This window comes from Plecotus auritus, assembly GCF_963455305.1.
Source record: "Plecotus auritus genome assembly, chromosome: 5".
Lineage (NCBI taxonomy): Eukaryota > Metazoa > Chordata > Mammalia > Chiroptera > Vespertilionidae > Plecotus > Plecotus auritus.
In genome coordinates this window covers 48,970,499-48,993,150 of record NC_137776.1, presented here as the reverse complement: position 1 = coordinate 48,993,150, position 22,652 = coordinate 48,970,499, and the positions used below count along the sequence as shown (strand labels likewise).

At 38.0% G+C, this 22,652-nt stretch overlaps 1 protein-coding gene across 1 annotated transcript in view; it reads right to left on the bottom strand.

Annotated features, from left to right (window-relative positions):
* Positions 1-1,269: 1,269 nt before the first annotated feature.
* Positions 1,270-22,652, bottom strand: part of METTL8 (methyltransferase 8, tRNA N3-cytidine) — an 81,290-nt gene continuing 59,907 nt past the window's right edge. The window contains exons 5-10 of the mRNA XM_080668802.1: positions 21,366-21,415; positions 16,583-16,646; positions 15,346-15,485; positions 2,764-2,870; positions 2,292-2,357; positions 1,270-1,534 (exon numbers count right to left, since the gene is read on the bottom strand). Coding sequence (XP_080524928.1) covers positions 1,395-1,534; positions 2,292-2,357; positions 2,764-2,870; positions 15,346-15,485; positions 16,583-16,646; positions 21,366-21,415 — 567 coding nt within the window. The 3' untranslated portion in view covers positions 1,270-1,394. The remainder of the gene's footprint in view (positions 1,535-2,291; positions 2,358-2,763; positions 2,871-15,345; positions 15,486-16,582; positions 16,647-21,365; positions 21,416-22,652) is intronic.

Sequence of the window (22,652 nt, the reverse complement as noted above, 5' to 3'; positions counted from 1 at the left end):
AGGAATTGACCTCCCGGCCAATTGGCTGTGATGAACAGCTGTGTCTACACTGGAAGATCTGTTGCACAGGAGACACCCTTATAGGGCAGGACTTGTTTCAGTGGGGCTTTGGTGCTCACTGAGTCCTCCCCTTTTTTTAAAAAAAAATATTGTCTTGATTTTCCTTAGAGGAACTTTTCTCCATTCTATACATTCTGGTGGCACCATCAACGAAGCTGTCCTGCCCCAGCCTATTAAGAGGTAATCATGACCTAAGTTGGACCAATCACATTCTCCCAGAAAGTTGAATTTTAAGTAAATTAAAAAAGGATAAACAGTGGAAATTGAATTATTGTGATGGTGGTCCTTTGAAGAAACTGTCCATTTCTCCCAGATTTCTTGACTCCTCATCAACACCCATCAGCTGTTAAGCTCCCTACTTGAGTACTTGATCATATATTATCTTTAATCTTGATTTAGAGGCTTGCAATGTGCACATTTTGCTTTGCCAGCTAGATACTATTGATGCTCTCTGAAAACAGGCCTGGGTCTTTATTTATTGTATTCATATAATTCAGCACAATGTAAGTACTTAGTAACAAATAAAAAAAAAACAATCTTAGAAACTCTGTAAGTACTTAGTAAAAATGAAAGACCAATCTTAGAAATTCCATTCTATTAATGTGCAATACGTAAGCCGACTTATATCCTTTTGAGGCAAGGTGGTAAATGAAATTTTTAGTTGCTACAATTAAGAATTTTCTTGGGTATAAACAGTTGTCTTAAGGAGAACATACAATGACTTGAACACCTAATAGTCTGTAAATAATTTTAGCATGGGTCATAGTTTCCCAATTTTAGAAAGGAAAGAGAAAGACATTAGTCTCTGAATTAAAAAAAAAAAAAGAAGTTTTTGGGAAAACAGACAACAAAACAAAAACAACAACACACCTTTGTCTTGGGCTTGTGATTTTCCCTGGAAACAAGGTGAGCTGCCTGTCCGCTACCAGATAACACAGGAGGGAGTTAAATTGTGTTTGACTAATATATAAATAGCGTAGGTGATTTTCTCCTCTTCTGAAAAATGGAAGGTCACGGCTTCTCAGAATCATACTTATGACAATAATTAAATTGCATGCTTACAAAATTCAAACAAGCTTGCTCATATAAGTTTTGGAAACACAGGCTATGATGCACTCTTCCAAACCACTTACATGTGCTTACAATACACCAAAGAGCTAGCCCACAATAAACAGCAGAATACATATATCCTCTTCTTCTGATTGTCTTTTCATAAATAAAAAATTTATAGAAGTCTTTGAATAGTGTGGTCCTCTGGTTTGCACCTCAACATGGTACAGAATTCAGCTGTGAGAAAGGAGTGAAAATGCTGATGTGGAGCTATTTTGAGTCAACTATAATGGTTTCTGGAATTTGCCTTGAACCCATACGCGGTGCATTTTCACTTGTTTTTTCCTATTAACTTGTAAGCGGCGATCAATCAGATTTTGCTTCTCGTCTAACCCAGCCTTGCAGAACATGCTGTGGACTTCCCCTGTGAGACAAAAATAGCAATCAAGTGTGTGACATATGACTGGGGAGAGGGGGGATGGCAGTCAGAAACATGGAACATTAAATGAAATGACTGACAATCTAAATTTCACTTTTACTAACAAATACTCAATACAAAACGATGAAGGGAATGTGAAACTAAGTGGGTTTCTTCCACTTCACCCAAATACACCAAGTATAAACAGGCTAGCACAGCAAGCATAGATGTACAACATTATTGGTGACTGCTTGCAATATTTTGAAAGGTGCCCCCTGTTTGAGTTTTTATTGGTTTGCAGAGACTCCAAATGACACTTTATAATACTATTCACATAAGTTTGGGAAAAATCCTTGAGCACAGGATTCATTTTAAATACTTTTTTAAAATGAGAAAGTGACAAGAGCTAAGTAATTTTTCTAGGGACTCTTAAAATCATACTCCTGCCTCTGCTGTGGCATATCATCAAGTTTTTTCATATGTGGACAAACAGTACCCCCAAAAATGGAACAGACTATCCCTTCATTTGGGTATAAGGATGGAACATATGATTATTTAAAGCAGTTTTGACTGAAGAAAGATTAGAAGGCAAAAAGGCCATTTCCAAACTGTTATGTAGAATAGTATAGTTACCAAAGTACAGACATCCAATGTTTAATCAAGCATTAAAGCCTCATTTTTAGAGCTTCTGAATTTTCTCTCTATAAACAATAATCAAAAATATTTTTTACAACTAATTATTTATTCTTATAGATAAGTATACCTTTTGTAAAGAAATATGCTCGGGTACCATCTCCTCGAACATAAAAATTTTCAGATAAACAGTGCCCTGAAAAAAGAAAATAATTATGAGAAGAGAAACTTAATATTTCTTTTAAAAAATCTTGACATGTGCCCTAACTGGTTTGGCTCAGTGGATAGAGCGTCGGCCTGCGGACTGAAGGGTCCCGGGTTCGATTCCGGTCAAGGGCATGTACCTTGGTTGCGGGCGCATCCCCAGTGGGAGGTGTGCAGGAGGCAGCTGATCGATGTTTCTAACTCTCTATCCCTCTCCCTTCCTCTCTGTAAAAAATCAATAAAATATATTTTTAAAAAAAAAATAAAAAAAAAAAATAAAAATAAAAAAAAAAAAAAAAAAAAAAAAAAAAAAAAAAAAAAAAAAATCTTGACATGAAATATAAATGAGGCATTCCTTAAAACACATGAAATTAATTTGAGACTGAATATACTATTACCCCTTTTAAAACGAAGCTGGGTATTATCATATCTTCCATAGTCCCGAAATAACAGCATTCCCCCAGGTTTCAGTAACTTGGACAATCGGTTTACAACACCTTGCATCCTTTGAAAAAAAGCAAGATACAGTTTGCAGAAATCTTTTATATACCACATTTAACTTTCTTAAAGATAAAATAAGAAAAGCTCGATAAGGCCCAAGAAACCTAAACCACAAAAATAAGGGCAACAAAGACAAAATATATTTTGTATAGAAAGAAAAAAGGATAGGAGCAAGTTAATTAAATGTTTGACCAAATTAAAAAAAAAAAAAAAAGGAGAGAAAAGGAAGATGGCTGCCGACAGGAAGGCAGGCTACAAGATAGTGTGTTAGTGAGAGAACGAAAGGAGAGAGTGTGGACGTACAGGGAGTGTCTATTTGTGAGTGAGGGACAGCTACACTGAGTGGCCAGATTATTATGATCTCTGAATGCATAATAATCTGGCCACTCAGTGTATATCCTATATAATAAAAGGCTAATATGCAAATTGTCCCCTCGACCAGGAGTTCGACCAGCAGGCAGGCCGGCCTAGTGCCCATGTCCCCTCCCCCTGGCCAGGGTGGCCGGACCCCACCCATGCACCAGGCCTCTAAAATATATATATATATATATATATATACATACACACACACACACACACACACACACACACACACACACACACACACACACTGAGTGGCCAGATTATTATGTGTTCAGAGATCATAATAATCTGGCCACTCAGTGTATATTCCAAGGGACTGTTGGGGATTGCCGGACCGGGCTCCCCTGACTGGGCAGCCTCCACTGCTGCTGAAATCTCTCCCAGAGCAACTGGCTCTGCCGAAGAGACTGCGCCATCTTGAAGGGGAGAGTGGCGGTGATCAGGAGCCTAGCCTTAACTTCAACCAGGAAGAATCGGATACTTGCTGGGACCCTACATCCACAACATCCAGGGACCAGCAGTGAACCCACAAACACTGGGTCTCAAGCAGCACGAATAGGTCGACTCGGACGAGCTCTGCACCTCCTCACAGAAAGGTCAGATTTTGCCCAGAGAAAGGTGAGGTCTGCGATCCAGGCTGAAGGGAGAAACGCGCACAGCGGGATCTAGAGGTTCAGAGGAAGTCTGCCCCCCACAAAATCCGCGGACATTGGGCCAGCGTAGTCCGTGAATGTGGAAAGGGGTCCACAGGGCTGCTGACAGAAGGGAACTCTAGAAATCAACCCATAGCTGGGCTGGGCACAAAAGGGCAGCCTGAAGCTTTACCAGTATAACGGCTGCGCTGTGCCAGGGGAAAAAGATGTGCAAAGAGACGTGAGCAGAGTTGTGTGCAGTGCCGGGGAGAAAAAGTTGTGAGTTCGCACACTTACTCTGGCTCTTTTTTCTCTTTAAATCCTTGCTTTTGATTACTAAGCCCAATACATAAGATCACCCAATTAAAAACACTCTCAGAGACTGCAGGGGAAAGTTGTTTTTGTGGAACTTGGGGATCAGAGCAGGGAGAAACAATCAGAAAACCAGCTCTAGGGCAGTCCATACCCCCAAACCAGTATTAAGTGCAGCAGGGAAAACAAAATCTAAATACTGGGTAGAGAGGACTTATAGCCCCGGATGTCAATACAGGAACACTGCCCCCAGGGGTTGAATCACAAACTGATTCTTGTGTAAATACAACCACAGGCAGGCTGAGTAACAAAGAAATACTACCTGCTTCAAAACAAGATTATGGCTTACGACACAGAGGAGCTGTGGAATGCAGGGAACTTCAATACTGTCCTGACTACCTGATAGGAAACAGGCATGCTAAACAGAACAGTAGAGGAAGTGAATGACCTTTACTACTGCACATTTTTATTTTTTATCTTTTACTTAAGAAACTAATTTTTTTTCTTTTTTCCTCACTTGATTTTACCTTTATAATTATTATATTTTTATTTTTAATCAGTATTATTATTACTACTATTTTACCTTTTTTAAAGTTTCATTTTATTTTCTCTTTATTTTATTTTGGGATTAGTATTCTACATTCTATTTTCATTTTTCCTTTAGCATCATTTTACTCTATCTCAACTTTACCTTTATGCCAACACTCTCTTCCTCACTTTTCCCCTTTTGTTGTCCTGTTTCTCTTACCCTTTTCCTGCTTTAGATTTTCCCTATTCCTTCTTATTACCCCCTGTTAAAAATTCATCCTACTTATATATCTAATTTCCAATCCCCTGCTCCCAGTCCATACACACTTCTCTCTTCTCTTTCTTCACTATCCAAAATTTTTTCTCTCTTCCCTTTTTTTGTTAGTTTTTTATTTATGTTTTTGTTTTATTTTGTTTTGTTTTGCCATTCTTTCTCTCTGTCCTATTGTTGTTGTTAGTATGATTGTTGATTAGATTGGTTTTTTGTTTGTTTGTGTGATTGTTTCTCTTTTTTTTTTTGCTTCTGTTTTTCCTCTCCTTGCTTGTTATTTGTTGTGGTTTGTAGTTTGCATTCATATCTGGGTGTTAGTTGTTTGCATTTTTTTGGATTAGTTGCTGTTCTATTGGCGTTTTCTCCCCATATAAATAGTTTTTTCCCCTCCTTTTTTATTCTCTTTCTTTTCTCTCTTACTTTTCTTCCTTTTCTCAATATCGTTTTTGCACTCTTTTTTTTTTTTTTTTTTTAGTCCCCTAATTCTCTTTTCTCTGGTGGTCACCTTTATTTGGGGTTATTAGTATCATGAATATATTTGTATTCAGTGCCTTGTGCACTGTGCCTTGTGTTGTATTTTGTGCCTTTAAGTCAACGCAGGAGAGAGAGAGCTACATAACCAGAAACCCGGAGAGATCATGGGGAGACAAAGAAACAGCCCGCATACAAAAGAAAAGGAGGCAGCACCAGAAAAGGAAGTAAACAAAATAGAGGCAAGCAATATGTCAGAGAAAGAATTCATAGAAATGGTCATAAGGTCGCTGAAAAGGTTGGAAGGCAAATTCAACAATATGTGTAAGAACCAAGAGGAAATGAAGAAGAACCAAGAAATGAAAAATGACATCACTGCAATAAAGAACTCAATAGAAAGCATCAACAGTAGACTAGAAGAAGTGGAGGACAGCATCAGTGAGCTAGAAGACAAGGTAGGAAAAAATACCCAAGCAGAGCAGCATCTAGAAAAAAAGCTTAAAAAACAGGAGGAGAGCCTAAGGGACCTTTGGGATAGCACAAAACAAAACAACATCCGCATAATAGGGGTGCCAGAAGAAGAGGAAACTGAGCAAAGAAAACCTGTTTGAAGAAATAATGACAGAAAACTTACCTCCTATAGGGAAGAAAAAACTCACACAAGTACAATGAGCTCACAGAGTCCCAAACAAAGTGAACTCCAAAAGACCGACGCCAAGGCACATTATAATTAAATTGGTAAACACCAAGGACAAAGTAAGAATTTTAAAAGCGGCAAGAGAGAGACAGAAAATTACCTACAAAGGATCCCCCATCAGACTGGCAGCTGATTTCTCAACAGAAACACATCAGGCCAGAAGGGAATGGAATGAAATATACAAAGTCATGCAAAGGAAGGGTTTGAATCCAAGAATACTGTACCCAGCAAGGCTATCAATCAAAATTGTGGTGAAATCAGGAGCTTCACAGACAAAAAAGGACCAAGGGATTTTATCACCACCAAACCAGCAATGCGAGAAATGTTAAAGGGTCTGCTGTAAAAAGAAGAAATAGGAAGTGAAGAAGGAACACAGGCATAAAAAATAAAAATGGCGACAAAGAAGTACCTATCAACAATAACTTTAAATGTAAATGTCCCAATCAAAAGACATAGGGTAGCTGAGTGGATAAGAAAACATGACCTATATATCTGCTGTCTACAGGAAACCCACCTCAGAAAAAAGGACTCACACAGACTGATGGTGAAGGGATGGAAAAAGGTTTTTTAGGCGAATGGAAATGAAAAAAAAAGCTGAGGTAGCAATACTTATATCTGACAAATTAGATCTCAAACTGAAGGACATAACAAGAGATAAGGAAGGCCACTTCATAATACTAAAAGGAGCAACCCAACAAGAAGATATAACTCTGGTAAACATATATGCACCCAAAACAGCAGCACCCAAATACATTAAAAAACTTCTGAAGGACATCAAGGGAGAGACTGACAGCAATACAGTCATAGTAGGGGATTTTAATACCCCACTAACACCACTGGACAAATCCTCTAAGCAAAAAATCAGCAAAGAAATATCAATCCTAAATGACACAATAGATCAGATGGAATAAATTGACAACTTCAGAACATTTCACCCCAAAGCCACAGAATATACATTCTTCTCAAGTGCACATGGGTCATTTTCAAAGATAGACCATATGTTGGCACACAGGCAAAGTCTCTTCAAATTCAAGAAGATAGAAATCATATCAAGAATCTTCTTAGATCACAATGGCATAAAACTAGAAATCAACTACAATAAAAACAATTAAGAAAAATCAAATACCTAGAGGCTAAATAGCATGCTATTAAACAATGACTGGGCTACCAGAGAGATCAAAGAAGAAATAAAAAGCATCATGGCAACAAACGACAATGAAAACACAACAATCCAAAATCTATGGGACACAGTGAAAGCAGTTTTGAGAGGGAAGTTCATAGCTCTACAGGCCTACCTCAAAAAAAAAAAACACACAAAAAAAACAATGGTAATAAGTTATCTAACCCTACAACTCAAAGAGCTAGAAAGAGAGCAACAAGAAAAGCCCAGCATAAGCAGAAGGAAGGAAATAATAAAGATGAGAGAGGAGATAAATGACATAGAGACCAAAAAAAAAAAAAAAAAAAAAAAAAAAAAAAAAAAAAAAACAATATAAAAGATCAACAAAACCAAGAGCTGGTTCTTTGAAAGGATAAACAAGATTGATGAACCTCTAGCCAGGCTCACCAAGAAGCAAAGAGAGAGGACCCAATAAACAAAATCAGAAATGAAAGAGGTGAAGTAACAACCAATCCCACAGAAATACAAACAATTATGAAAAAATACTATGAACAACTCTATTCCAACAAAATGGACAACCTAGATGAAATGGTCATATTCTTAGAAAAATACCAGCTCCCAAAACTCAACCAAGAAGAATCAAAAAACCTGAATAGGCCAATAACTATTGAAGAAATTGAAACAGCGATCAAAAATCTTCCGGCAAACAAAAGCCCTTGTCCAGAGAGCTTTACAGGGGAGTTCTACCAAGCATTCAAAGAAGAACTAAAACCTATCCTCAGACTATTCCAAAAAATTCAAGAGGAAGGCACACTTCCAAGCTCTTTCTATGAAGCCAGCATTACCCTAATCCCCAAACCAGATAAAGACACCACAAAAAAAGAGAACTACAGGCCAATATCCTTGATGAACATAGATGCTAACATCCTTAAAAAAATTCTAGCAAATCGGATTCAGCAATACATTACAAAGATCGTGCATCATGACCAAGTGGGATTTATTCTGGGGATGCAAAGATGGTACAATATCCGCAAATCAAGAAATGTGTTACATCACATAAACAAACCGAGAGACAAAAATCACATAATCATATCAATTGATGCAGAAAAAGCATTTGACAAAATCCAAAACCCTTTCTTGATAAAAACTCTCAGCAAAGTGGGAATAGAGGGATCATACCTCAACATAATAAAAGCCCTATATGACAAACCTACAGCCAACATCATACTCAATGGGCAAAAACTAAACCCCTTTCCCCTAAGAACAGGAACAAGACAAGGATGCCCACTTTCACCACTCCTGTTCAACATAGTACTAGAAGTAATAGCCATAGCGATCAGACAAAAAGAAGAAATAAAAGGCATCCAAATTGGAAAAGAAGAAGTAAAACTGTCCTTATTTGCAGATGACATGATACTATACATAGAAAACCCCAAAGACTCCATAAAAAAACTACTAGACCTAATAAATGAATTTGGCAATGTAGCAGGATACAAAATTAACACCCAGAAATCTATGGCCTTTTTATACACCAATAATGAACCCACAGAAAGAGAAATGAAAAAAAAAAAATCCCATTTACCATTGCACCAAAAAAATTAAGATACCTAAGAATAAACTTAACTAAGGACGTAAAAGACCTGTACTCAGAAAACTACAGGACATTGAAAAAAGAGATAGAGGAAGACATAAACAAATGGAAGAACATACCATGTTCATGGATTGGTAGGATCAACATCATTAAAATGTCCATACTACCTAAAGCAATCTATAGATTCAATGCAATACCTATTAAAATACAAATGGCATATTTCAAAGATCTAGAACAAACTCTACAAAAATTCATCTGGAATAAATAAAAAAAGACCCCAAATAGCCACAGCTATCCTGAGAAAGAAGAACAAAGTTGGAGGGATCACAATACCAGATATCAAGCTATATTACCAAGCCACGGTTCTCAAAACTGCCTGGTACTGGCATAAGAACAGACATATAGACCAATGGAATAGAACAGAGAACCCAGAAATTGACCCAAGCCATTATACTCAATTAATATTTGACAAAGGAGGCAAGAGCATACAATGGAGTCAAAACAGTCTCTTTAATAAATGGTGCTGGGAAATTTGGTCAGATACATGCAAAAAAAAATGAAACTAGATCACCAACTTACACCATACACAAAAACAAACTCAAAATGGCTAAAGGACTTGAATGTAAGAGAGGAAACCATAAAAATCCTACAAGACTCCATAGGCAGCAAAATTGCAGACATATGTCATAGCAATATCTTTACAGACACAGATCCTAGGGCAAGAGAGACTAAGGAAAAAATAAACAAATGGGAATACATCAAAATAAAGCTTCTGCACAGCAAAAGAAACCATCAAGAAAACAACAAGAAAGCCCACTGCATGGGAGAACATATTTGCCAATGTTATCTCCGATAAGGGTTTAATCTCCAACATTTACAGGGAACGCTTACAACTTAACAAAAGGAAGATAAACAATCCAATTAAAAAATGGGCAAAGTATCTAAATAGACACTTTTCGAAAGAGGACATTCAGAAAGCCAGGAGACATATGAAAACATGCTCAAAGTCACTAATCATCTGAGAGATGCAAATCAAAACAATAATGAGGTACCACCTCACACATGTCAGAAAGGCTATCATGTCTCCCATTTGACCCAGTGATTCCACTTCTAGGAATATATCCTAAGAAAACAGAAACACCAATCAGAAAGGATATATGCACCCCTGTGTTCATAGCATCACAATTTACAATAGCTAATATTTGGAAACAGCCTAAATGCCCATCAGAAGATGAGTGGATTAAAAAACTGTGGTACATCTATACAATGGAATACTACGCTGCTATAAAAAAAGAAGGAATTCTTACCATTTGCAGCAGCATGGATGGAACTGGAGAGCATTATGTTAAGTGAAATAAGCCAGTCAGTGAAAGAAAAATACCACATGATCTCACTCATTTATGGATAATAAAGAACATTATAACCTGATGAATAAAAAGATAGAGGCAGAGAAGCATTGAACAGACTGTCAAATTACAGTGGGAAGGCTGAGGGTGGGGGACAGGAGGTAAGAGATCAACTGGAAGACTTGTATGCATGCATAACCAATGGACACAAGACACTGGGGGGTGGGGGATAAAGTCCGGGGGGTAGGGGAAGCCGGGGGAAGGTCAATGGGGGAAAAAAAGGAGACATATGTACTATTTGTAATACTTTAAACAATAAAAAAAAAAAGAAAGAAAAAAGGACACCAACTTGCTAAATTATCAGATTTTAAAGGCCCTACGCAGTGGTCGGCAAACTGCGGCTTGCGAGCCAACATGCGGCTTGCGAGCCGCAGTTTGCCGCTCTGTTGACTAATGAGTTTGCCGACCACTGGGATACGGGCTTAATCACAAGAAACAACAACAGCCTGTAATTATTGGAATCGAGAGTCTAGGTCAGTGGTCGGCAAACTCATTAGTCAACAGAGTGGCAAACCGGCTCGCGAGCCGCAGTTTGCCGACCACTGCCGTAGAGTATCAAGAAATCATCCAAATGACCAGAACTTGATGGATGAAGTCAAAGCTCAACTACAAAACCACAGAGATATTTTCTGATAATTACAGCAAATTAAAGTAGGTCCAAGGCAGACAGAAACGGATGTTGATCTATTTTTCTTGCAAGATAAAAAATAAGCCAAGCAATCCCAAATTGTGCATATCTACAGTAAACAGAGATCAGCTTTCCTCCACAGTAGCTCCTTTTATCCTGGCTCCTTTATTTAGTTCAAAGGTACCATCATTCACCAAAGTGTAACACCTCAAGGTATCATTAACCCTTCCAGGTCTCTCTTCTTCCACTATCCTCTCCAAATTTGGTCATCAAGCTCTCTATCTTCTACTTCTTTTTTTTAAAATGACATCTTTGATATTTTTCTCTTTTGTTTCCCATTGGAACTCCCTTGGTACAAACTGCTACCTTTTTAGGCCTGGAAACAGAATAGCTTCCTAACTTGTTTTATTATTCTCCCTGCCAATAATTCCTGCAGATTATTGATAAATTATTCTGCTTAAAATTATGGTTTTATGAAATCATTGCTTTGCTCAATTAATTTTTCCTGTCTCTTTCCCACTACTTCCTAATCTGAAGTATCAACTCCAGCCAAACTGTACATGCTTGGCTCTGAGCAGCCCATGCCTTTGTTTATGTGGTTTCCCCTCAAAGAATTCTCTCCTTGCTCTCTGCCTATTTAAATTCTATTCACGCTGAAAGCCCCAGATTAATACTGGGAAGCCTTTACTTTCTTTCTTTTATTATTTATTCTACTCATCTCGTTCCCCATCAAACATGACCCCTTGTTACTGTTCTTGACTTAATGCTTTCAGTTAAGTGTTCATGGACTTATGTGTGATTATGGGTGAGACATGGCAAAGATTTCAGATACTGTATTAATGCCCAGTGTTTGACACTGGCTGCCTACAGAGCTCTATTGAGAAGAACTCAGGGCTCATTGGGAATGATGATCAGAGTACAAAATCAGTGACAAATGTCTGCCTTGGGAAATTGTAAATAGAGAAATTGTAAATTTTAGCTGGTGTGCTAATCCACGCTTTATCCACGCTACTTAAAGCTTCTGAGGTGTTCTTGTTTTAAAAGCGAGGGCTTGGGATCAGATAATCTGTACATTCTTTCCAATTAAAACACTGTTCAGTGAAATAATGGGGTGAAAAGCTGTGGCAGGTTATGAAGGAAGCTGATACACGAAAGGAAGTGAGAACACGAAAATAACTATGAAAACAAGAGAGAAATATAACAGAAAGAGGTGGCATGCTTAGATCAAAAGCTCTTTTAAAAAACTGGAACATAAGTACACAAAGGGGAAAAAGAAAAGTATTTTCCTTGTTTATTTTATTACAGGTTTTTCCCCCACACTGTGCTTATATTCTTAGGCTTTGGCAATTAAATATGACTATATCTAACCTTAAAATAACTCACTTTCAGGATAAATGTTTTATGTACAGAGAAAGGTCTCCTTCTGCAATTATTACTAAAGCAAGCATGAAACAAAAATGCAGAAAAACAAAGAGCCAAATACAGTTGACTCCTGAGCAGCATGGGTTTGACCAGCACAGGTCCATTTATACATGGACTTTTTCCAATAAACATATGGAAACTTTTTTGGAGATTTCCTTACTCCTGTGAAGCAATTGTAATATTACCCTATGCTACCATAAAGCGATTACATTGCTGCTTCCCCATTATCAATGCATGAATCATTAAACCTGTAAATAAGTATGAATTTCTTTTTCACAATATCTTTTCATTTTTTATATTTAGTGTTAGTGCTGTAACATCTACAGTGTTTTGTATCATGTAAGATAATACTGATGTAGGACCGACAGACAATCTAGCATAAACAGATGACATAAACTTACGGTATCAATAAATACAGCACAGTACTGTAAATGTATTTTTCCTTTCTTACTATTTTCTTAACAATATTTTCTTTTTACCAGCTTACTTTATTATAAGAATACAGTATACAATGCCTATAAAATCCAGAAGATACGTTAATTGACTGTTTATGTTATTGTTAAGGTTTCTAGTCAACAGTAGGCTATTAGTAGTAAGGTTTTAGGGAGTCAAAAGTTATATTCAGATTTTCAACTGTGCAAGGGGTCAGCACCCCTATCCCTTCCTTGTTCAAAGATCAACTGTACTTCAAAATGTAGCCACCTGCTTCTGCAAATCTTTTCTTCCCAACTATCCTTTTATGTCGGGAGTTGTAGGTAAAGGCAATGGGTGGTAGCGGATTTCCTGATCACCCCGTCTTGGCTCCTAATGCAGTTCCAGGGCCAGTGAGAGCTGCGGGCAGGAGTGGCTGGCAGTGAGATGGACAAGATGAGAGGGGAGAAAGCCCCTTTTCTTCCTTAACCCTACTTGGGCCAACTCTGCTATCCTCTGGGTGAAGGAAGAAGAGAAGGAAAAGATGAGGTTTTTAAATACGATCATTGCCTGCCTACTCTATGCTTGGGTCTGTGGTAAACATACTTTCTTACATTTTAATGGCAGGACAGCTAGCTCTTTTATAGCCTTCCATTTAAGCTGGGACCCCCAGACTCAAGGTCTAGCTGAACCACTTGCTGTTCATTTGTGCATGGATTTTCCAGGTTGGCAAGAATACTTTTCTAGAACTTCCCTGGGACTGAATCTACTACCACAATCCTAAATGACCTAAAAATATTGTCTTGCCTTTTCATTTACTATGACCCTCTTTCTACTCATTCACCTTATTTTTAGATCATTTCCATGTAGATAAGAAAGTGGCTATTGACATGATACATCTGAATTTATTCTATAATAAATAAAATAAACATACTGTACAATAAAAGTAATCTTCCCAAGACATCTGCTTTCCCTTCTCTTTAACATTCTATTCAAATCACGAGAAAATACATCATCTACACTAATTTCAAATAGTCCGTTTGTGGTTTTATTTGGAATTTAAACATTTCCTGTTATGGGTGTCAAATAGAAAATCTTGTTCTCAATCCAACTACTCCCTCCTTTTGACTATTTATCCTTTTAACTATGAAACAAAACATGTAGATGACATATTTCTACTAGTACCTAATAATGCCAATAGTCTAAACAAATTAGCAGGAAGAAACAGGTTATAGAAACTGGGAGGGAAAAAGTAGCTTAATGGAACCTGCTGGATCTCACTAAGTGCAAATATATCTTTCATTCAGATCTATTTGGAAATCTAATTTGTTTTTCCACAAAGTAATCAAAGTGCCCATCTCTGAATGAGAAGTAACAGGACTGTAAAGGGTCCTAGTGACCTTGTAGTTGCAAAGAGAGAAGCACATAGCAACTCAGCCTCTTTGGGAAAGGGTCACACTCATCAAACAAAAGTGGTTGAAGCCAAGCCTGTACCTGCTACCAGAGGCTCCTTCCTGGAGGAGTCCACTACCACAGTAGAAAGCCCAAGTTTAAGAAACCTTATGAAGGCACAACCCTGAAACCACACATGTGCCTGAATATATACGAAGGGCAGAATGTTAAGAAACGTGATCACTTTGATTGCTGGTAATAGCTCTTTACGCTTCTTCTCTGGAGAAACGCTATGTTTATTCTTTCAAAACATTGTGTGTGGTCCTACCAGTTTTGCTCAGTGGATAGAGCATCAGCCCACGGACTGAACAGTCTCAGGTTTGATTCCAGTCAAGGGCACAAACCACGGTTGCAGGCTCGATCCTCAGCCCTGGTCAGGGTATGTGTGAGAAGCAACCAATCGATGTGTCTCTCTCACATCAATGTCTCTCTCTCTCTCTCTCTCTCTCTCTCTCTCTCTCTCTCCCTCCCTCCCTCCCTTCCTCCCTCTCTCTATAAAAATCAATGGAAAAATATCCTCAGGTGAGGATTAACAAAAAAAACCCACACTCAACAAAACATCGCGTGTGAACAAAAAAATTAAGTCATAAATATTCAAATAATGTCACTAGGCCAACCTTAGATTATAAAGGTCCAAGGTTAATCTGGCAGATCTTGACAATCTTGACAACCCCTAATTCCCTAGTGGGCTTCTTCTTCTTCTTTTTTTTTTTCCTAGTGGGCTTTTTTAAAACAAAATTTTTTAAGCCTCTGGACAGACCTGTGCGAAGCCAAATAGATTCACAGCCCACCTCTTCACAAATGTTCAGGAAAATGCTAAATCAAAGATGTTTGTTTCTGATCACCAAGTACAATTTCCCTCCTGGGAGTCTATTAGGCTGTTCTGAATTTGTAATTTCCTTGAAGCACTGTCACTTTTAATAGGTATGTGTCTTGCCAAAGTGTGCTCCCTTCATTCTGACAGTGACAGAAAGCTCACTAATGAAGCAGTCTGACCAGTTTCTTTCTAAAAGTGTGAAGAAAGCAAAAACTGCATTTAAAAGGCTGCATATTATACATAATGTGGTTCACTAAATAAGAAATGCAAGAATTGCCATTTTTGCTTTGATAGTTCTAAAAACTGCTACTGCTAAAGGGGCTTTCCACATGTGCTTTGCCCTTTTCGCTTCACTCACCTGTCAGGATGAATGGAAGAGAGCACAAAGACAAGGAGGATGACGTCCAGGACCCCATCTGGAAACGGGTAGGGCAAGCCATCGTCACAAACGTCGTGAACAAAGGCACAACACTGGGCTGCTCTGTAGGATGCGTGCGACTGTCAGGATACAGAAACAAAAAGAAGGGAAAAGTAGTTAGCAGACTTACAGTATTTTTCTTCAAGTAAAAAGGTCAAGGTTTTTACTTCTCCCTAGTGTCTTTCTCTATAAATTTGGATGCATTTTATTTCTGATTCAGTATTTTATTTCAAAAGCTGCCATAAAAATTAAGTCTACCACTTGTAGTTGATAGCAAAGACTCTTTGCAAACCCTCTTTAATTTTAAAAGTGGGTGGGGCAGTCCTATGAGTCCATAGGCAGCGTTGCTGGAAGATTCCCCGGGGCGATTTCAGAGGCACAGGGCTGCTCCTCAGCTCTCCCCCCATTGCTTGTGCCAGGACTCCATGAGCTAGATTAAAAAGGTTGCATTAGAGCGTGCGCATGCGCACACACACTCACACACTCTCTCACACACACAATTCACCTACAGAAACAACACTACAAGGATACATACAAAAATATGAATAAAACTGATCTATCCTGGGGCTCCAGGAAGTGTAATTGTAAGTGCACTTTAGGCTTTTCAATATTTTAGAAAATGTCTGCAATGAATAATTATTACTTCTATTATCGGAAGTTATGTTCCGTGTGTTAACTACACATTTTTGTTTGTAGAATTTCCTTTCCTTTTCCATTTCCTAACATTGCCTCTTCTTGCTAAGGATACGTTCACTAGCATTTGGGGACTGGTCAAATAAGCCCAGGTTCCCCACTGTTTTCCTAACTTCTAGGATGTTTTAGATTTGCATTATATGCCTTTTCAGACATCCCCCCCCCAATTTTTTTAATTTAATGAATGTGTACTATGTGCCAGACTCTGTGGAAGGCTTTATAGACATAAATATGAACAAAATCACCTTGTAGGAGCTGTTGGCCTTTCTAGGTGTACCAGTCCCTTCAACTCTAGGTTAAATTCCAAACAACTTTTATTGTTTAGGGTCCTATCTTAGGCATCTGTTGATGGTATGATTCCCAGAAATAGTAAAAGCTCAGTTAAAAATGGCCACAGATAACATCTGATGCAGAAACATTCCCTCCCCTCGCCCAAATCACTTCAACAGGAAATGGCTCTCCTTACAGAAAATCCAAGGCATACCTTTATTAGCTCCACAGCTCCAGAGGCGAAATCACAACAATAAAGAAAGGACTCCGGAGCATTCCTGTGAAAATGAAAGAAATACTTAAATCTAGAATCCGGATATGCTGCAGCTGCAGAAGGAAAAAACTCGGTCTGAACTAATTAATAAGTACTTCCTCCACAGAATTTTGGATGATACTTGGCTTGTCATTTCGTCTTTGTAGATACTGTTCTCAGTAGTGGTTTGTGGGTGGCCTTCCTGTTGCCTCTGAACCAACATTGTCTCAAACACTTAGTAATTACAGGGTTCATTTCATATTCCTGTCCTGGTTTTAAGGCTATTACTAAGGCCTACCTCCCCTCAAACCACACTCTCACGTGGAAAACCTCCAAGGTCATCCATCAGCATTGCTTCAGCCTCCTCCTGCCCCTCACAGGCACTCTTTCTTCTCAGCCCCTAGCAGCACAGTCTATAGCTACTATTAGCTTAGGCACTTCTACCCTTCAACCCGGACACTCAGGCCCCTGTGTCCCTTCAGTGGTGCTTCAATCCGCTTCCTGTGTGTACAACTCATTTGGCTCCTGGGCCTCTGATGCCGTGATAGGGCAGAAACACACACACACACACACACACACACACACACACACACACACACACACACACACCATGTAAATATAACTTCTAAAGACTAAAACACTACTATATTCTTAGTTATCTTTTCAAGTTATTCCCAAACTTTTATTGAGACTCATATATGTACCTAGCATTAGAGTACAAAGTAGTAATGAAATTGTGTAAGAAGAGTATGAATTTTAGAATCAAATAGACCTGTGTTTAAATCCTGGATTTGCCACTTATTAACTTGTGAATTTTATTTAATTTCTTAAAGACTCAGTTGGTTTATTTAAAAAATGTAAATAAAGCACATAAATTTAGCTTTTTTTTTTCTGGGGTATGGTGTGGTGGAGATGTTTACACATATGAAAATCTTGATTAATTTTAATTGGCCGCCACTAAACTCAGACAAGTTCTATTTGGCCTTTATCTGAAATTCATTTAACAATGGCTGGACGATGGCTGTTAATGGGCAGCTGTATACTTTGAATTCTGTGGGCCAGTATCCTTCCTTATCATCTCTCATATGCTAGGATCAAATAATCCTTGCATCATGTTACTCAGTCCGTGTTTGAACCACAGAAAGGGATCAGTATGCCATTAAATGTTAATTATCAGTATGGTCCTGGCTGTTGTGGATTTTATGGCCTATGTGGGGACATAACTGGTTTTATACAACTACTAAAGGGGTGTTGCCAGGGCAGACATCTGGAGGTTTAAATCTTAGGAATTTTTGTCATTGTTGTTAATCCTCACCCTAGGATATTTTTTTCCATTGCTTTTTAGAGAGGGAGGGAGGGAGGGACATACACGCATCAATGTGAGAGAAACTCATCAATTGGTTGCCTCCCATGTGCACTCTGGGGCTAGGGATTGAACCTGCAACCCTTTGGAGTGCTGGCGACGCTCTAACCACTGATCAATGCTGGCCAGGGCAGTCTTAAAAATTTTGAAGGAGGGGATAGCATTGCTAAGTGGGGAGAAGGGGAAACTGTACAAGGATTTGGAGGTGGGAGTCACACACCAGGGATGAAAAGCAGAATTGATCCCAACAGCCCAAACTGGTATGAGGTAGGATATTCAGGTGGGTCTTGAAGCACATAATTAGAACTTTTTAAAAAATACATATTTTTGTTGATTTCAGAGAGGAAAGGAGAGAAAGAGAGAAACATCAATGATGAGAGAGAATCATTGATTGGCTGCCTCCTGCACGTCCCCCACTGGGGATCGAGCCCACAACCCAGGCATGTGCCCTTGACCGGAATCGATCCTGGGACCCTTCATCCGCAGGCCAACAAGAACTTCTAATTTGATTCAGGAAGCATTTCAAGCAAGGAGGACTTTTAAATAAATATGGACTCTAAGCACAAATAAGCATTTACAAAATATCACCCAGGCTCAGATTATATTCTTTTTTTTCCTCAATATATTTTTATTGATTTCAGAGAGGAAGGGAGAGGGAGAGAAAGATAGAAACATCAGGATTGAGCCCATAACCCGGGCATGTGCCCTGACTAGGATCAAATTGTGACCTTCTGGTTCATATATCAATGCTCAATCACTGAGCCACACCAGCCAGGCTCAGATTATATTCTTAAATGCTACCCATTGATGAACACTATAGTCACGCATAACTCACTTGTTTTGTGGCACTGGGGATTGACACTTGATTTAAGATCTGTCCAAATAAGTTCAAGTTGGAGGAATAGAATCTGGTTATGAAAAGTTAACTGGTACTAAATCATCTCTCAGTAACTGTTTTCTCATCTTTAAAACAGAGATAAATACAGCATCTAAAGTGGTTGTAAAGATTGATGGGTTCATGTAAGTACAGTTTCTAGAAAGGTGTCTAATTCAGAGTAAGCACCTAATAAATGTTAGTCATTATTAAGTTACTGCTATTGCTATTATTTATTATCATTACCATATTTTTAAAGGAAGATCTTCCTGTGCCTTCCAGGAACTTAAAAACTTAAGAACTAAACAGGGTTCTGTAAAAATTTCCATTTAACTCAAAATGCTTCTCTGGACACTGGCACGTCTAGCTCGTTATGAAGGGAATGCAGTCTACCTTTGGGCAGTAGTTACTAAACACCCACACAGTACAGAACAGTCTAGTTGCTAACGGAGAGCATGGGCTGTTTGCCACGTGTCCTGCCAGGGTGGCAGCATGACCTCTGAGACTGAATTCCCACTGCATCAGCAGCCAAAGTTAAGGTCTTGTGACCACTCACTGACTTTCCAGAGCATTTCTGTAAAATCAGCTGACTGCCTTGGCCCTTCTCCCAGCAAGTAGGTGTAATATCATTACTACTGCCACACCACCAAGCACTCTCTTGGCAGGAGTTTAAGAAATAAATGATCCTTGGAGAATGATATGACTTCTCAATTCCAAAGGTCTAATTATAGTAAAATATTCTGAAAATGTAAAACATTAACCCTATACTTTCGAAAAGTAATAAAATGTAATTTCTTAGGTGGGAAAAAAGAAGTCTAATGGAAAGTTAATCACTGGTTGCCTTTTAAAGATGAATTCATTAGCTCAGATTACTGAGCTACAGTGATTTCTAAAACATGGATACGAGGCAAAATAAAGATACAAGACGAGAAGAGCCAAAGAGTGAGGAGGCAAGAGCTTGCAATTAGTAGTTGAAGGGAAAAGTAGAAAGGGAAAAATACAGCTAACAAGAGGGGAATCCAAGATATTAATGAATCAATATGTACTGAGCTCTAACTATCTATATTGTACTGTTAGGTTATCTGGAAAACCAGATTAGGATAAAATATGCTCTCTCCCTCAAGGAATATAAACAGTGGTTGGAGAGAGAAGACATAAAGAAATGACATGCTAAATAATACCTTGAGATGAGTCATAAAGTAACACATAATCGACTGCCAATGCCGTAGATTTATGTGTATTATAAGCTTGGAGATCACTGAAGTGAAGGAACCTGGCTATGTGCTATAAAAGAACAGGAAATTTCAGTCCAGATATTGGAAAAGGGAAAACAAAGGAAATAAGTACAAAGAGAGAAAGGCCATTCAGAACTGCAAATCTGTCAGCATCACTTCTCCCTGGCCACTTTAACTGGTTATTTGATGCCATTAGGGGATTACTATTCATTATGTTAGGTTTATAATAGTACTGGAAAATGCCCTGATTTTTTGGAAATACATAATAAGACATGTCATATTTAAAGATAAAGTATCATAATATTGGCATTATATTAATAATTGTTGAGTCGAGGTGGTGGGTATGTGGGGATTCATTGTGTACTCTTTATTTTTCTGAATGCTTTCACATTTTCATAATGAAAGTTAAAAAAATAGCATCATTAAATTTAAAAAATATGCATAGAGAAAAGACTGAAAAGAATTACAACAAAAATTCTGTCAGTAGCTATGTTAGGATAATGAGGATGATGGGTAACCCACCACCACCACCACTACCACCACCCCTAAGCCCTGTTTTCTCTAGTGGAAATGTTCTGGAATGTGCTTGTGTTTACTTTATAATTTAAGAAAAAGAATGTAAAAGCCATTGTGTAAATGTAAAAAAATTAAAAAAGGAACTTGCAGACCAGCCATTCTTTAAAAGGTGTTAAAGAATGTTGTAAGGTGTGTCTTCTTTGTCATGGAAATAGTAAAACATATAGGTGAGGTGGGGAATATGGAAGGGCCAGCCAGGAAAACATTTCAATCCTTATCATCTACTTCTTTGAGTCTTAAGGTTAGTTGCTATTACCTCCAAATAATTCTAGAGACAATCATTTGACATCCAAAGGTTTTATCATGGGTGTGGCTCTGGGAGTAATAACAAAATAAAATGAGGATTAAAGCATAAATTTTAAACCCAAGTTTCTGTGTGTAAAATGACACCTATGTATCCTCGAGGAGCAATTCACAGCTTAGTGGAAGGATCAGCTCTCTTGCTTGTTTCTTATTCACTCATCCACACAAACAAGCTTAAAAACATACTTCAACGCATGGTGGACAAACCATGGCTGTGAAATACTATTTTCAGAGTAAACTTGAAATTAGGTTCTAAGACAAAGGCACTGCTTTTGAAATTTGCCTTAGTCATTTTTTATATGGGAACAAGAACACTACTGGCATATACATGACATTTCCCCAGAATTTCTCAACATCCCATACATATATAAAAATTTATAGGAGAGAACTCACTGCAAGGTGTTCAGAATTGGAAAAACACTATTTCCAGCACCACAGCCAACCTAAAATCAAAAGAACAAACAAATATCATGAAAGCAAGGTGGAATTTTTCTCACCAATCTTGGAATTTTTATTAAAAAAACACAAAACAATTAGAAGAAATTTACTGGACCTCCAGGAATAAGAGAGTTTTCTAAACTCAAAAGCAATGGAATAAATCACAAAAATAATACTAAGAAATTTAACTATGGAAACATTTGAAGTTTTTATACACCAAAACCCAAATAAACTGAATTAAAAGATGACCAAAACACTGTGGGAAAAAAAAACAAAACCCATTTGCAATAAATATGATAAAGGGCAGAGGTCATTAAAAACAAACAAACAAACAAATAAAACCTATCTATATCATAAAAGGCCTGTGGTCATGACGCTGTAACGGCAGAATGACCAAATAACCGGTCACCAGGAGGTGCATGGAGCACCTCTTGCAGGCTGGGGCTCGCGTGGGGCTGGCAGGGCTCGCGAGGCGGAGGTGGAGCCCACAGCGGAGGCAGAGCCCGCGGCTTGCACGGAGTAGGCGGGTCTGGGGTCCTGCGGCTCACGCAGGGTGGGTCTGGGTCTTACGCGATTTCGCGCGCTAGGCCTCTAGTAGGTAAATAAACAAAGAAAATAAAGAGAACACAAAGGAAGTACAAATGGTTTCTAAGCATTTGAAGAACTATATGACCTATTTAATAAGCAAAGAAATGCAAATTTAAACAAGGTATATTTTTTGTCTTATAAAGCAGAAAGCATGAAAATAAAAATATCCCAATCAATGAGGATGTGATGAAATAGACACACAATGCCATGAAATGTGAACTGGTATTAGTACAACTTCTTAGGAAGCAATTTGGCAATAGATCTTAAGAGTATTAAACATTTTAATAAACTATGAACTAGTAAATCTAACTCAAGATAATAAAAGAAAATAAAGAAAAGTCTATTTCCAAAGATGTTTGTTGTAGAAACCTGAAAACAATTTAAATACTTATTAGTGTGAAAAAAGATAAGTAGAATTATAGTACCCCATATAGTAAAATATTTTGTAGCTATGAAAATGTTTATAGAAAAATTTTAAAGATAGGGAAAATAAAATAGCTTATGATATAATGTTAAATAGAAACAAAGCAAGACCTCAAAATACAGCTATAGTATAGCTCAACTATATAAAACAGTCTAAACTAAAGGAGAAAATGTCCGTAAAATGTTAACAGGAGGATTGTAATTTTATTTCTCTTATCTACTCTTAGCAAA